General features: G+C 52.9%; 1 protein-coding gene across 1 annotated transcript in view; it reads left to right on the forward strand.

Annotated features, from left to right (window-relative positions):
- The first annotated feature begins 142 nt into the window (after positions 1-142).
- Positions 143-12,237, forward strand: part of Wnt3a (Wnt family member 3A) — a 45,969-nt gene continuing 33,874 nt past the window's right edge. Inside the window, exon 1 of the mRNA XM_005349977.2 lies at positions 143-213. Within this exon, the coding sequence (XP_005350034.1) occupies positions 143-213 (71 nt within the window). The remainder of the gene's footprint in view (positions 214-12,237) is intronic.

The following is a 12,237-nucleotide window of genomic DNA, read 5'->3' on the forward strand; positions in this document are numbered from 1 at the left end:
CCCTCGGAGCCCGCGTACCGGTGCACACCCGGGAACCCCGCGCACCCCGCTGCCACAGAGGGCCCAGCGCCACTGCAGCCGCGCCAGCCCCGGCGCCCGCGCTCTCGGGGCGGACTCTCCGCCCTGCGCGCTCAAGCCCGCGATGGCTCCTCTCGGATACCTCTTAGTGCTCTGCAGCCTGAAGCAGACGCTGGGCAGCTACCCGATCTGGTGGTGAGTGAGTCTATTTGCGTTCGCCCCGGCCCCAGTGCCACCCTAGGGCAGCCGCCCCCCTGGGGCAGGGCCCCCACCGTTGCTTTGCGCACAGGCTGCGGGCTGGTTGTTTTTCTTGGCTGCCACTTGGACCTGTTCGGGCCGCAGCTGGGACGCGGGTGGCGGAGCTTCCGGGGACATTGATTCCCCTGGCAGGCGGTGAGGGAGGGCAGTGACGGTCCATGTTGTCCCTGGCGTCGAACAAGAACGATAGAAAGCGGGTCAGCACATGACACTAATGCCGAGGCGATGGTCGAGGAAAGAGTGTAGAAGGGAAGCAGCGCGATGAAGAGGGAGACTCTTCTTAGGCACCGCATCTTACACACACACACACACACACACACACACACACACACACACACACACACACAAGCACACACTTTAAAACAAAGTCGGCGAGACAAGACCGAACAGCTCGGGGCAGCGCAGTTACGTAAAGACAGTCCGAGACCGGGCGGGGAGTGGCGCGGAGCCTGCGGCAAGGCGCACCGGGGCCAGCTGGGAAGCCCTGCGCGCTCCCCAACGCCGTCACCGTCGCTTCTTCGTGACTGTCGGGGTGGGTGTAGGGGTTCATCTGCTGTCCATAACCTGTATCTGCTTGGCAAGGAAACACTGCTGCGGGGAGGGATGAGAAGTAGGTAAAGCAAGGGATTTGAGTGTCCCGGAGTGAGACCCGGTCCTGGAGAGGCTGGACAGCATCCTCCACTCCAGACTGGGCACACTACGAGGAGACCCTTCTCAGCCTGGGGATGGAGAGAGATTAAGGAAAGGAAAGGTCCTGGTTCGCAGGCCCCATGTCCTCCTCACATACCCTGAGAGAAAGATAAGTTGGGGCACCCATTCCTCGGGGTGTGTGACAGTCTCCCTCCCTGCAAGGAGCTCAGACTTAAGGCCACGATCAGATGTGCAGATCCCTCGAACACAGCGCTAGAGGAATGCGGGCGCCAAGGGGCCGGGGCGCGCCGCTGGTGAAGACTCAGTTGGGCAGAAGCCTCCCCACAAACATGCGCACCACCCCCCAGGAACACTCTCCGACAGCTTGCCTGGAATTATAATAATTACGCCGAGGGGAAGGGGGGACCCAGCGAGCCGAAGTACATCTAATCCGATAATCATTTTTCTCTTCGAGATGCTTCAGGAGAGGAGCTGAGGAGCCCGGGGTGGGGATGCAGGGCCAGCGCCGCTGCAGGGATGGAGGGTGAGCAGCCGGAAATCAGCTAGGGGCTGGAGAAGCTGCTGGGGCAGCAGACGCGCTCTACGGGGATCTAGCTGAGCCTCGGCTCTCGTGAGTTTTTACGACCCGGAGCCGCACCTGTGGAGCCCTATAACCTTCGGGAGCGCGAGCTGCGACCGGCGTGTCTAGGAGCGCGGACACTTTGGGACGCGTCCTGCCGGTCGCTGGGAGCCAGGAGCAGCGCGTCCGAGAGAGCCCCGCGGGCTGCCCGCTCCTACATCAGGCTTCTAATTAGAACCCGCCGCTGCTGAATTCCTGGGCTCAAGAGGAAGCGCCTTCGCCCCCGCTCTACTCCCATAAAGAAGGGCCTTGTCGCCAGCCTGCTGGCTACCCTGGGATTTTTGTCCCTGAGGTCGTGGGGGGTCTCTAGTCGGGTCCACCCAGCCCAAGAGAAGCATAGCTTCCTTTTCACCTGAGCTGTTAGCCCCCCTCGGGTGCGCCTGGCATTCTCCAGGTGAGAGGGGAGGGGTGTGAAAAAAGTGAGGCCCCTAGCCTCCTCACCCCTCCCATCAAAGGACTGGGGCAGCCCTTTGGCCTCAGAAAGTGATGCGGAAGTCCACCTGGTATTCATAGGGATGGGTGACAAGAGTCACCTCTCCGCCCACCCCTACTCCCACTTTGTTCTCGGTAGGATTCTCACACTTAACAATTCTGCTTCCTGAGAAGCAGCCCCCCTCACTCGGGGATGCTGGCTTCCTGGGAACAAGACCGAGTTTCCATCCTGCCTCCCCGCCCCGGCAGGCTCGAAGTGTCAGCTGTATCGGGCTTGCTGGCCGAACGGAGAGGAGTCCCCTAGAAAGAGTAGCAGTGGCTGCGGTCACTTTATTCAGCGTGATAGCTGGCTCTTTAATAAAGGTTGCTTTGCGTTTTCTACCTATCCAAGTTTCAAGTGTCTCCTCTTTTCTCCTGCCTACACTCTGGGTTTAGATGAGACATAGCCCGAGAAGCGGGAGGGGGGGGGGCGGAGGACATCTTGGTCACTGCTGAGTGGGCTACTAGTGAGCTCCACACAGAGGCAAAGCTAGCGCTCTCTCTCTCTCTCTCTCTCTCTCTCTCTCTCTCTCTCTCTCTCTCTCTCTCTCTCTCTTTCTCTCCCCCCCCTTTTTTTCTCTCCTCCCTATGATTTGTTACATTTACCCCCAACCAACCCATTGATTGTTTCACTTCACCTTCCACCTAGTCTGTGCCTCCCTCCCCACTTCTTCTGGTCCCCAGCTCCCTTCACCTATGAAAGTGAAAGTGAATGACAGAGACCTCCACACCTGAAGGAACCAAACCTGGAAATCTCAAATCAGGAGTAACTAGGCTTTTGAAGCTGGTGTGGCTCTTACGGGGAAGGAGGGAGAGAGGGGAAAGTTAACCTCCCCTCCGCTCTGGCTCTGCTCCATGTGGGACCAGGAATGTCCACCACCTCCCCAAGACCTGCTTTTGGGGGATGGTGTGTTTACCAATGCCAGTCCTGATACCACAGAGAGGCAGGCCCATCAAGTTACGACCTCCAAGACTGTCTCTTCTGGGATCTTCAGGTGCTGGGGCAAGGGGCAGGCAAGGGACTTGACCAAGTCCCACAGAAGGTCTCTGACTTCCCTATCCGTCTTGCTAGTGTCTTTTCTCACAGTATTAGAACTGATTGGAAAAAGCCCAAGGGAAGAGAAGAGATTCCATGAGGGCTAAAAGGATGTGGATTCCTTCAGAAGACAATCCCCAAAGACACTGGAAGAACTCTGAGATGCCCCCCCCCCCTCGCTTCTGCTCTTACCATCTCCTGTCCGAGAGGTCAGCCTTGTGGCTGACTCCCGGCTTCTCCCTAGACTCTGAGCTAATCTCATGGCTGCGAATTGACTTTATTGAAACTTACAAATTCCGCTGTGCCGCTCTTTTGCATTCCCACCCTCGCTGGCCATTTCTTACCTCCATTCTCAATTCTCAGCCCACGCTTACCCCGTGCCCTCACTGCCACGCAGATTTCCTGTTTAGGAGCTGCTTCCCTCCTCCTTGCTCCTCTGTTGGCGGAAAAGCCTGTGTCTCAGCTCCTCTTTCTCCCTTCATCGGGGCTCCTCTCCTGACACGGCAGAGTCGGTGGGGCCAGTGCCCAGATCTCTCACAGTTCCTCAATAGCTTCTAACAATGTCCTTTCTGGGGTTCTCCCGGGTACCCCTGAGGCTGTGTGCTGTGTCCCAAGGACATTTTAGGGAGCCCCATCTCTTTAGGACCAACTCTAATTCCTCTCCTCAGCTCATGGGTCCCTCTGGCTTTTCACACTTCTGCAGCCCTGCTCCCATGCACTGCTGGGCAGACAGCCTCCTAGGAGCCCAGTACCCTTAGCTCTCTTTCTATCCCCCTTGTGGCCTAGTGACGGCTGCCTGCAGTATTCCCCACTGTGGGGACAAAATTTCCTGGTGGAACGGGAGGGGGTACTGTGGCCCTGGGAGTGAGTCTAAGGTAGAGGGAAGGTTACAGATGAGGGGGGTGGTACATGTAGAATCATTAGGTTGCCATGGTGAGCAGGCTGCTGTATGGCGCAGAGAAAGAGTTGAGAAAGCTTAGCTGGGCTGAGACAGGTAGACTGAGGAAGAGTCAAGCTAAATTTCTTGGCTTGTTACGGGCCGGTGTGCAGACTCTACTCCCAGAGCTGTCGTTATTTATGAGCCTTCACCCCAGTCCAGTCCACGAAGCCTGCCTTCTCCTTCACCTTCTTGCATCTTCCTCTTCTGCCCACCTCTGTCTCTCGGTTCTCCATCTTTCTCTCTCCCTCCTTCCCTTCCCCCTTCTTCCTTCTATCACCTCTCTTGATCAGTAACTAACATAAGACTCACAAAGCAGGAGAAAGCAAGACATTAAGCGAATTGCCACCACCATGAGTACTATAGCTCCTAGGGCACTGGACTGGGTGTAGTCTCCCCAGAGCTGCCAATCATCAAACGTTCATCATTGATCCCAAAAGAAATATTCAAGGCCAGCCCTTTCCAGTGCCCAGCTTGCCCAGCTTGCCCAGCTTCTCCAGACACTGGTTCTGACACCCTCCAAATGCTATGAGGGGGGGATGTCTCCAAGGCTGGGCATCCTTCTTTCACCAGGCTTCACGTCCATTTAAAATTACTTTTAATATCATTTGCATAAAGCTTCCTAGATAACCTTTGTGGCCAGAGGAGAGGGTGAGTCAATACAGTAGCAGTGAGTAGACTCTTAGGCCATTGTTAATGTCCTGGAAACATCCCCACATAACAGACATTTGGTCCCTTGTACAAACCTTTAGCCTGGAGGGTCAGAAAATTTCAGTTCCTTGGCAACCCAACCATACTTCTTTTTGGTGTGGTCTAGAATTCAGGAAGCCAAACTCAGATTTGTCACCTTGGTCCTCAGAATATGATCAGTGTTTCTTGATGTATAACCAGAGCCTACCTGTGAAAGATCAACCACTTGGCTGTGAAGAAATGGAACCTGAAATTAGAAGCCCACGCACGTATGTGCATGCATGTGTGTGCCCATGCATGCATGTGTGTGTATGCATGTGTGTGGTGGAGGGAGAGGTTCATGATAGCATGTATGTGCATGCATATGTGTGCATGCATGTGTGTATATGTGTGTGTGCTCATGCATGCATGTGTGTGTATGCATGTGTGTGTGGTGGAGGGAGAGGTTCATGATAGCATGTATGTGCATGCGTGTGTGTGCATGCATGTGTGTGTGTGTATGCATGTGTGTGTGGTGGAGGGAAAGGTTCATGATAGCACAGCAGCTTAGTGTCAGTGCACCCACAAGCCCGAGTCTCCTCTGGTTGGTCTAGGAGGCATCTCGCCCTGTGTGCCAGCCTGAAATCACTCATGAGCGGAGTTTCTCCCCACCTCTACTCCGGGGACCCAGGCGTGAGGACTGTCGGCCCAGCCTTGGGGGTTTCTGCATTGCCTTCTTTTCTGGAAAGCTGAAGAATTAGGCTATTTGGCTGAGAGGCTTTGGTGAGGACCATTTGGATCTCTGATGGTCCTCTGGAGAAGGAGGTTCCGCCTTCTGTCTGGCCCCAGTAGCAGCGCCCAAGGGAGTAGCTAACGGACAGGAGGCTGTCATAGCTTCATGGTGTGAAAAGGCTTCCCGAGGGTTTAACCTGGCACCAGTCTTGCAGTCTGGGAGATGATGAGCTGCAGAATTCGAGGCTGAGGAAGGGAGCTGGCCACCCTCCTGCACTTGCAAAGGCTGAAACTTGCAGTAGGCTGCTAATAGTGCAAGGGCCACATGGCACAGCCCTCCTTAGCGTCTACAAAAGCCCCCAACTCCACCATGTGCACCTGAAGGAACTATGTCCTTGTGGTGAGCTGATGGACACATCCTGGAAAGAGTCCTGGGACTAAATCTCAGCGAGGCACAGGCCCATGACCAGAGAGGCCTCGGCCACATAGACCACCTGTCCCCAGGAGCATTCCTCTTCCTCGGCAAACAGCACACTCCCTACATCTACCATCAGGCTGTGACACCATCAAGCAGACTCACTGGTCAAGCTGTCAGGGTGGTTTCCTGGCCTTGCTTTTTGCCCTCTTCAGCCAATCGGTAAGGCTGTGTTGAATGGATGGAGTCCTTCCTGTGGAAACCGAAGGCTGCACCTGAGCACAAGAGGACACAGGGACACGTTTTAATATTTCTAATACCTTCCCCCATCCCACCACATGACAACCCCGCAGCCCTGAGACCTAGGTCTCCCTCCAGGGCTCCTCAGGTGACACCCTGGAGGTGTCTGATCCATTGGGGCTTCCACATTCCTTCGGTAGCAGAACGTGCCGCTGCTGCCCAGGGAGGCTGGCAAACACATGGCCGCCGGCGCGGGAGCCTCCCGCCTGCCAGGACTCGCTCAAAGTATGTGCCAGTAATCCTGCTGGCCCGGCGGGGCAGGACAGGCGCTGGCTGGGAAGGCTTCAGGCAGGGCCCTGTGCAGCCTGGAGTGAGGACGTGGGACCCCTCCCCAACTCAGAGAGTGCTGGAATCTCAAAGAGGGCTCCTACTTTCTGGGGATGCTGTCCATTTGTGAGAAGATTGCTGATCCTTGAGGAATCTCAGGAGCACAGGTACCCTGGGGGCAGCTTTCCATCCCTTTGATTCCTGGGCAGCTCATTCCAAAGAGGAGTGTGCTTTGGTTGTCTGTGAGAGAGTGAGTCCCATACCCTGGGTCTCCAGTATGAGTGGGAGCCTGGTGATGTCACCGAGAGACTCAGTACTCTAGAGAAAAAGGCCCAAATAGCATGGATACTCCATCAACCCACAACATACTAGCCCAGGACCCTTAACAGCAGAGTCCTCTCTACCCATGATCCTCCTTGTTCCCTCCAGGCCTGGGCAGAGCCTTGGGACTCCCACCTGCCAGGATCCAACTCAGTGTTTACTGTACCTGATTCCATTTCAGCAGAGAACCAGAGAAGTCAGACAAGTGAGGCGCCCCCTGCATCAGATATAGATGCAGGGGGAGGTAGATGGTCCCAGACAGGCAGGTAGCAGGACCACCAGTGTACGGGGAGAGAGGCCTCCGAGGCTCTGTCCCTGGGATATGGCTCAGTCCCTCTACATTCAGAAAAGCAATGGAGACTTTGGAGTAGACAGTTTGTATGCCCCACTCCTATTCTAAAGCTACAGTGAAAATAAGCCGGGCAGTGTTGGCACACACCGATAATCTCAGCACTCGGGAGGCAGAGGCAGGCGAATCTCTGTGAGTTCGAGACCAGCCTGGTCTACAAGAGCTAGTTCCGGGACAGGCTCCAAAGCTACAGAGAAACCCTGTCTTGAAAAAAAAAAGTTACACTTTAAATAAAGTCTGACCACCTTGTTGGGTAGATAGGAAACTGAGGCCCAGGACATGAAAGGGTGTAAGCAAGTGGATGGGTGGATCGTAAACACTGTAACCTGGGTCCCTCACCTAAGCCTGTCCAAATGCAAACAGCATCAGCACCCGTGCCAAGTTGTCTCCTCACGCAGCCCCTCTGTGTCTGCCTACAAGTTTCCATCATCAATGGCAGTGGGTCCCCTGCTTGTTCTTGGAGGCTCAACACTAGCTAACATGGAACCAGTGCCATGGCACAAGGATGGGAAAATTCACTCCACATCAAATAGAAGCTGGAGACCCTTGGCCCAGGGAGGCCAGTGCTGGCCCAGGCTAGGCTGGCCTGCTGCCCATCTCACAGTCCTGGACCAGCCTCCTTCCTCCCCTGCATGTCACAGCCAGCGTCTCTGCTATATCCCTGGCCAGGTGCCCGGCCTTTCAACAGGAGCAAGGGAAGGAGGAGGGAGAAAAACCATTAGTGTTTGCCGGCTGCAGGCGTGGCTCACGTGGCTGCAGCCACAGGATGAAACCTTGAGTCTAGGGATGGGGCTTTATTCCAAAACGGAGTTCTGCATGCTCCAAGTTGAAGGCGATGCCTACTCCTTTAAAAACAAACTATGATTAAGTAATAATAAAAAAAAATTAACAGCGTTAATGAAAGTTAAGGCAAGAGGAGTCTGTGATCTGATCGGCATGACACAGGTATTTTCATTGGTGTGGGTTGTTCTTGTTTGACCCACAGGTACATGCTTTTGCAAAGTTAAAAAGTTTCAGTACTGCTTCCTACGGCTTGGTTTAAACACCTGCATTTGGGGAACTTTTTGATGGTGGCCTTGGCAGTTGCATGGGATTTGTAGTCCTCAGCCTGACTGTGGCTGTCAGTTCTTCTGCTGAGATCCCAGGGAAGGCTTGTGGGGAGATATGGCCAGACCTCTCAGAGGAATGGTGGGGGAGTCTTCTGACTTGGGGGGGGGGCGTCCAGAGGACTTTGCAATGCGACATCCAGTTGGACAGTTAAAATTCTAGCTGGAAGTCGAGTCTGGAGGCTTCTCCCAAGAGGCTGCCCTCCACCCTGGTTGGCAGAGAGAGGGGAAATGGAATGAATTCCTCCTGTAGTGAATCACCAAGGCCAGGTGCAGAGAAATGGGTGCAGTGAGGGCGTGCCGGCCTTCCAACTTCTCCCCAGGCCCAGGCAGGGCCCTTCTGCCCTAGCTGTTTCCATCACCCCAAGGCAGGGTTCAGACCTTACAGTGACCTCCCAACCAGAGGAGCTGGATATGGATTGGGAGGGACTGATTACGAGATCCTAGTCTCAATTGTCTCCTGGGTGAAAGATGGGGTCACAGGGCTCTTTGTCTTTGTTGGGACACTGGTTTTCACACATCAGGAGCATCTCCATGAAAGGTCTGGGAACTCAGGGTGGGCACTAGGGGGGCTTAATAAAGACTAGGTTCATGCTGGCCAGGGTGAGGACCACCAGCTTGTCTGTTCAGCTTGTGGCCATCTCTTAGGGGCTTATGAGCAGGCAAGTGTGACTGGCTTACTGCCAGGGCTCAGGTTGCATTGGTTCCTGTCTCTTCTTCAACTCCTGGTATCTCTTGGGAGTTTAGACCTGATATGTCTTGGCCTTTAAGAAGGATCGAGGACTCCAGAGAGGCCAATGGGATTCCAGATGAAGGAGTCTAGGGGAAATTGTGTCCATGGATAACTCCTAGGAGAATGGGGTAGAAAGAGCAGGTGGTAAAGGCCTTTCAGACCCAACAAAGACGCTCCAATGCTTTGCATTTGAACTTATGCCTTAGAAGGTTCCTTGTCTGCGCAGCGTCTTTAGAGCCATGGCCTCCGATAAACAGTTCAAAAGCCATGTTTCCAGCCCGGCGGTGGTGGCGCACGCCTTTAATTCCAGCACTTGAGAGACAGAGGCAGGCGGATCTCTGTGAGTTCGAGGACATCCTGATCTACAGAGCGAGTTCCAGAGCAGCCAGGGCTACACAGAGAAACCCTGTCTCAAAAAAACAAAACAAACCAACAGACAAAAACATGTTTCTGGCACTGGGCCCACCATGCTTTAGCCCAGTCACCTCCCATTCAGCTACAGACACTACAAGAGTCTCAAAGGGCAGATCAGGCTAAACCAGCACAGTGCGTGAGATGAGACATAATGGTTGTGGCCACCACACTCATCTCCCTTGATGACTCTTCCTTGGTGAAAGTGGTGCTATTGCTATATAGGGGAAGCAGGCCACCTTTGTAATTCTATGTCATTGTGCTATGGTGGCTACACATGAACTCTGTTTGATGTATGTCTTTGTATTGGATTCATTCAGAAATGTTATTTAGCTTGGATTGGAGCTTAATACATTTTAAGAGCATCATAGTGTATTGGGGCCAAGAAGATAGCTCAGTCAGTAACTGAGGTACCTGCTATACAACCTGCTATGTTTGATCCTCTGAACACACACAAAATGTGGACGGAATATAGTGGCATAGTTTTGAAATACGAGTATTGAGGAGGCAGAGACAGGCAGGCCCCTGGGGCTCACTGACCAGTCAGCCTAGCCTAGTCAGTGAGCCAGAAGTTCCAATGAGAGGCCCTGTAACAAAATACAAGGCACAAGATTGATCCCTTGGGAGCCAATGTAATGGAACTACTGTCTTTGCTGTTTTTGCCATATTAACCTGAAATCTTGGCCTTGGCTTCTTGTCCCAGGGGGCCTTGGGTTTACCTGTCCTAGTTTGTCTAGCTGGAGGGGATCACACACAAGGTCTACAAAGACATCATCCGTGAGCTTCCACCCAGGGGGCCCAGGAGATCTGGAGCAGAGGGCAGGCAGAAACAGAGCAGGAATAATGAAAAGCAAATGCAGTGTGAGGTGATCTGTGCAAAGAAAGGTCCTGAGAAGCAGGGGAAAGGAACAGATGTCCACAGTGGGCATCCTTCTTCTTCTTCTTCTTCTTCTTCTTCTTCTTCTTCTTCTTCTTCTTCTTCTTCTTCTTCTTCTTCTTCTTCTTCTCCTCCTCCTCCCTCTTCCTCTTCTTCCTCCTCCTCCTTTTCCTTCCTCTTCTTCCTCCTCCCCCTCATCCTCCTTTCTTTTGTCTGGGAGCCAGGATTCAGGGTAAGGTAGGAGAATCTGGTGTAAATGAGAAGGACGGCGATGTGCTCTTTGATTCTTGTCAAAGTAGAACAGATGCCCACAGAATCAAGAAACTTTTGCAGCTCACAGGTGTCAGCCAGACCGGGGACGACACTTCTCACCTCACTCCACATTGTTGAGAGGGTCATTTTGTACATTTGTAGGACTGTATTTTTGTTTATTTGTTTTTTAGAGACAGGTGTTTTCCTTGTGTAGCTTTGGAGCCTGAAACTAGCTCTGTAGACCAGGCTGGCCTCGAACTCACAGAGATCCACCTGCCTCTGCCTCCCGAGTGCCGGGATTAAAGGCGTGTGCCACCACTCAGTATAGGGCTGAGTTTTCCAGGACTGGCTGGCTGTGGCTTTGGGGCAGCCCCTGTCTGTCCTTCTATAGTCTTGAAACAGGACCACTCAGTCTCATAGCCAGAAACTTGTAGGCAAACTCCCTACGTCAGACCCAACTTTTGAAATCACGCATGGCTAGACAAAGTTAGACCTCCAGACCTTGGTGTATGCCTCCAAAGTCCCAGTAGGAGGTTCTAGGCATACTTCTGGACCTCAGAACTATGGGAACACCACAGAGTTTGGGATGCTGCCAAATTCTGGGCTTGGAGAAGTTCTGGAAAGAGGGGACTCGAGCAGGAAGCTGTTTGTCCTAGTAAGCATCTACCTCCTCTGGGTGTGGAGTGGTCCAGCCTCTCAGTCTACAGTGGTAGAGACTGGTGGGCATTCGAACCCTGGAGTCATATTCCAGTGTGGCCTCCATGTTCCAAACGGGATAAGAAATGGAGTTCTCATTCCCAGTTCTGCTGATAGCCGAACTGACAGCAACACGATGCCTTTACAGCCACGGTTTCTAACACCACGGAGGGACGGGAGCTACCTTCATGGTGGGTAATGATAGCTGGAGAAGAAATTATGGATGCTCTTGCTGTTTACAGTATATAGACGTCCAGCGCACACCGTAGCATGAACCCTACACAATACAAACTTGCTGTCCTTCCTGTAGCTCAACTGGTGTGGTTCCTCATGGTTGTATTGTCTCCACTTTTCCATCTGGGGTATTTTTTTTAAATATTTATTTATTTGTTTATTATGTGTACAGTATTCTTCCTGCAGGCCTCATTACAGATGGTTGTGAGCCACCATGTGGTTGCTGGGAATTGAACTCTGGACCTTTGGAAGAGCAGGCAATGCTCTTAACCACTGAGCCATCTCTCCAGCCCCATCTGGGGTATTTTAATTTTTATTCTATTCTATTTATTTATGTATGTAATTATTGTATGTATCTACTTGTATTTGTGCACATGCCACAACAAGCTTATGCGGTGTCAGAGGATAATGTCAGAAGTCTGTTCTCCCTTTCCATGGTGTGGATTCTAAGGATCAAACTGATGTTTGTCAGACTTGGCAGTAGGCCCCTTTACCCACTGATAAAGCAGATGAAGTGTCTCTTGGCTCTTACGTTGTAGTCAGTCTCCCCTCATGCTGGTGTTAAGAAAGAATAAATCGGGTATGGTGGTACACATTTGGGATCCCAGATTAGGGCGGCTGAGCCTAGAGAATCATGAGTTTGAGGCTAGCCTGGGCTACCTAGCAAGAGCATGTTGCTCAGTAATGGTTGCCTGGCCAGGCATTAGCCAAGAAGGGGAAGGAGAAAGAGACACTCAGTAAATGGTAAGCTGGCCAAATGTCTAGGAGGACACTTGAAATAGCACTGGAGAGCCGGCGGTGGTGGCGCACACCTTTAATCCCAGCACTTGGGAGGCAGAGGCAGGAGGATCTCTGTGAGTTCGAGACCAGCCTGGTCTACAAGAG

Source organism: Microtus ochrogaster, chromosome 7, assembly GCF_000317375.1.
Source record: "Microtus ochrogaster isolate Prairie Vole_2 chromosome 7, MicOch1.0, whole genome shotgun sequence".
NCBI lineage: Eukaryota > Metazoa > Chordata > Mammalia > Rodentia > Cricetidae > Microtus > Microtus ochrogaster.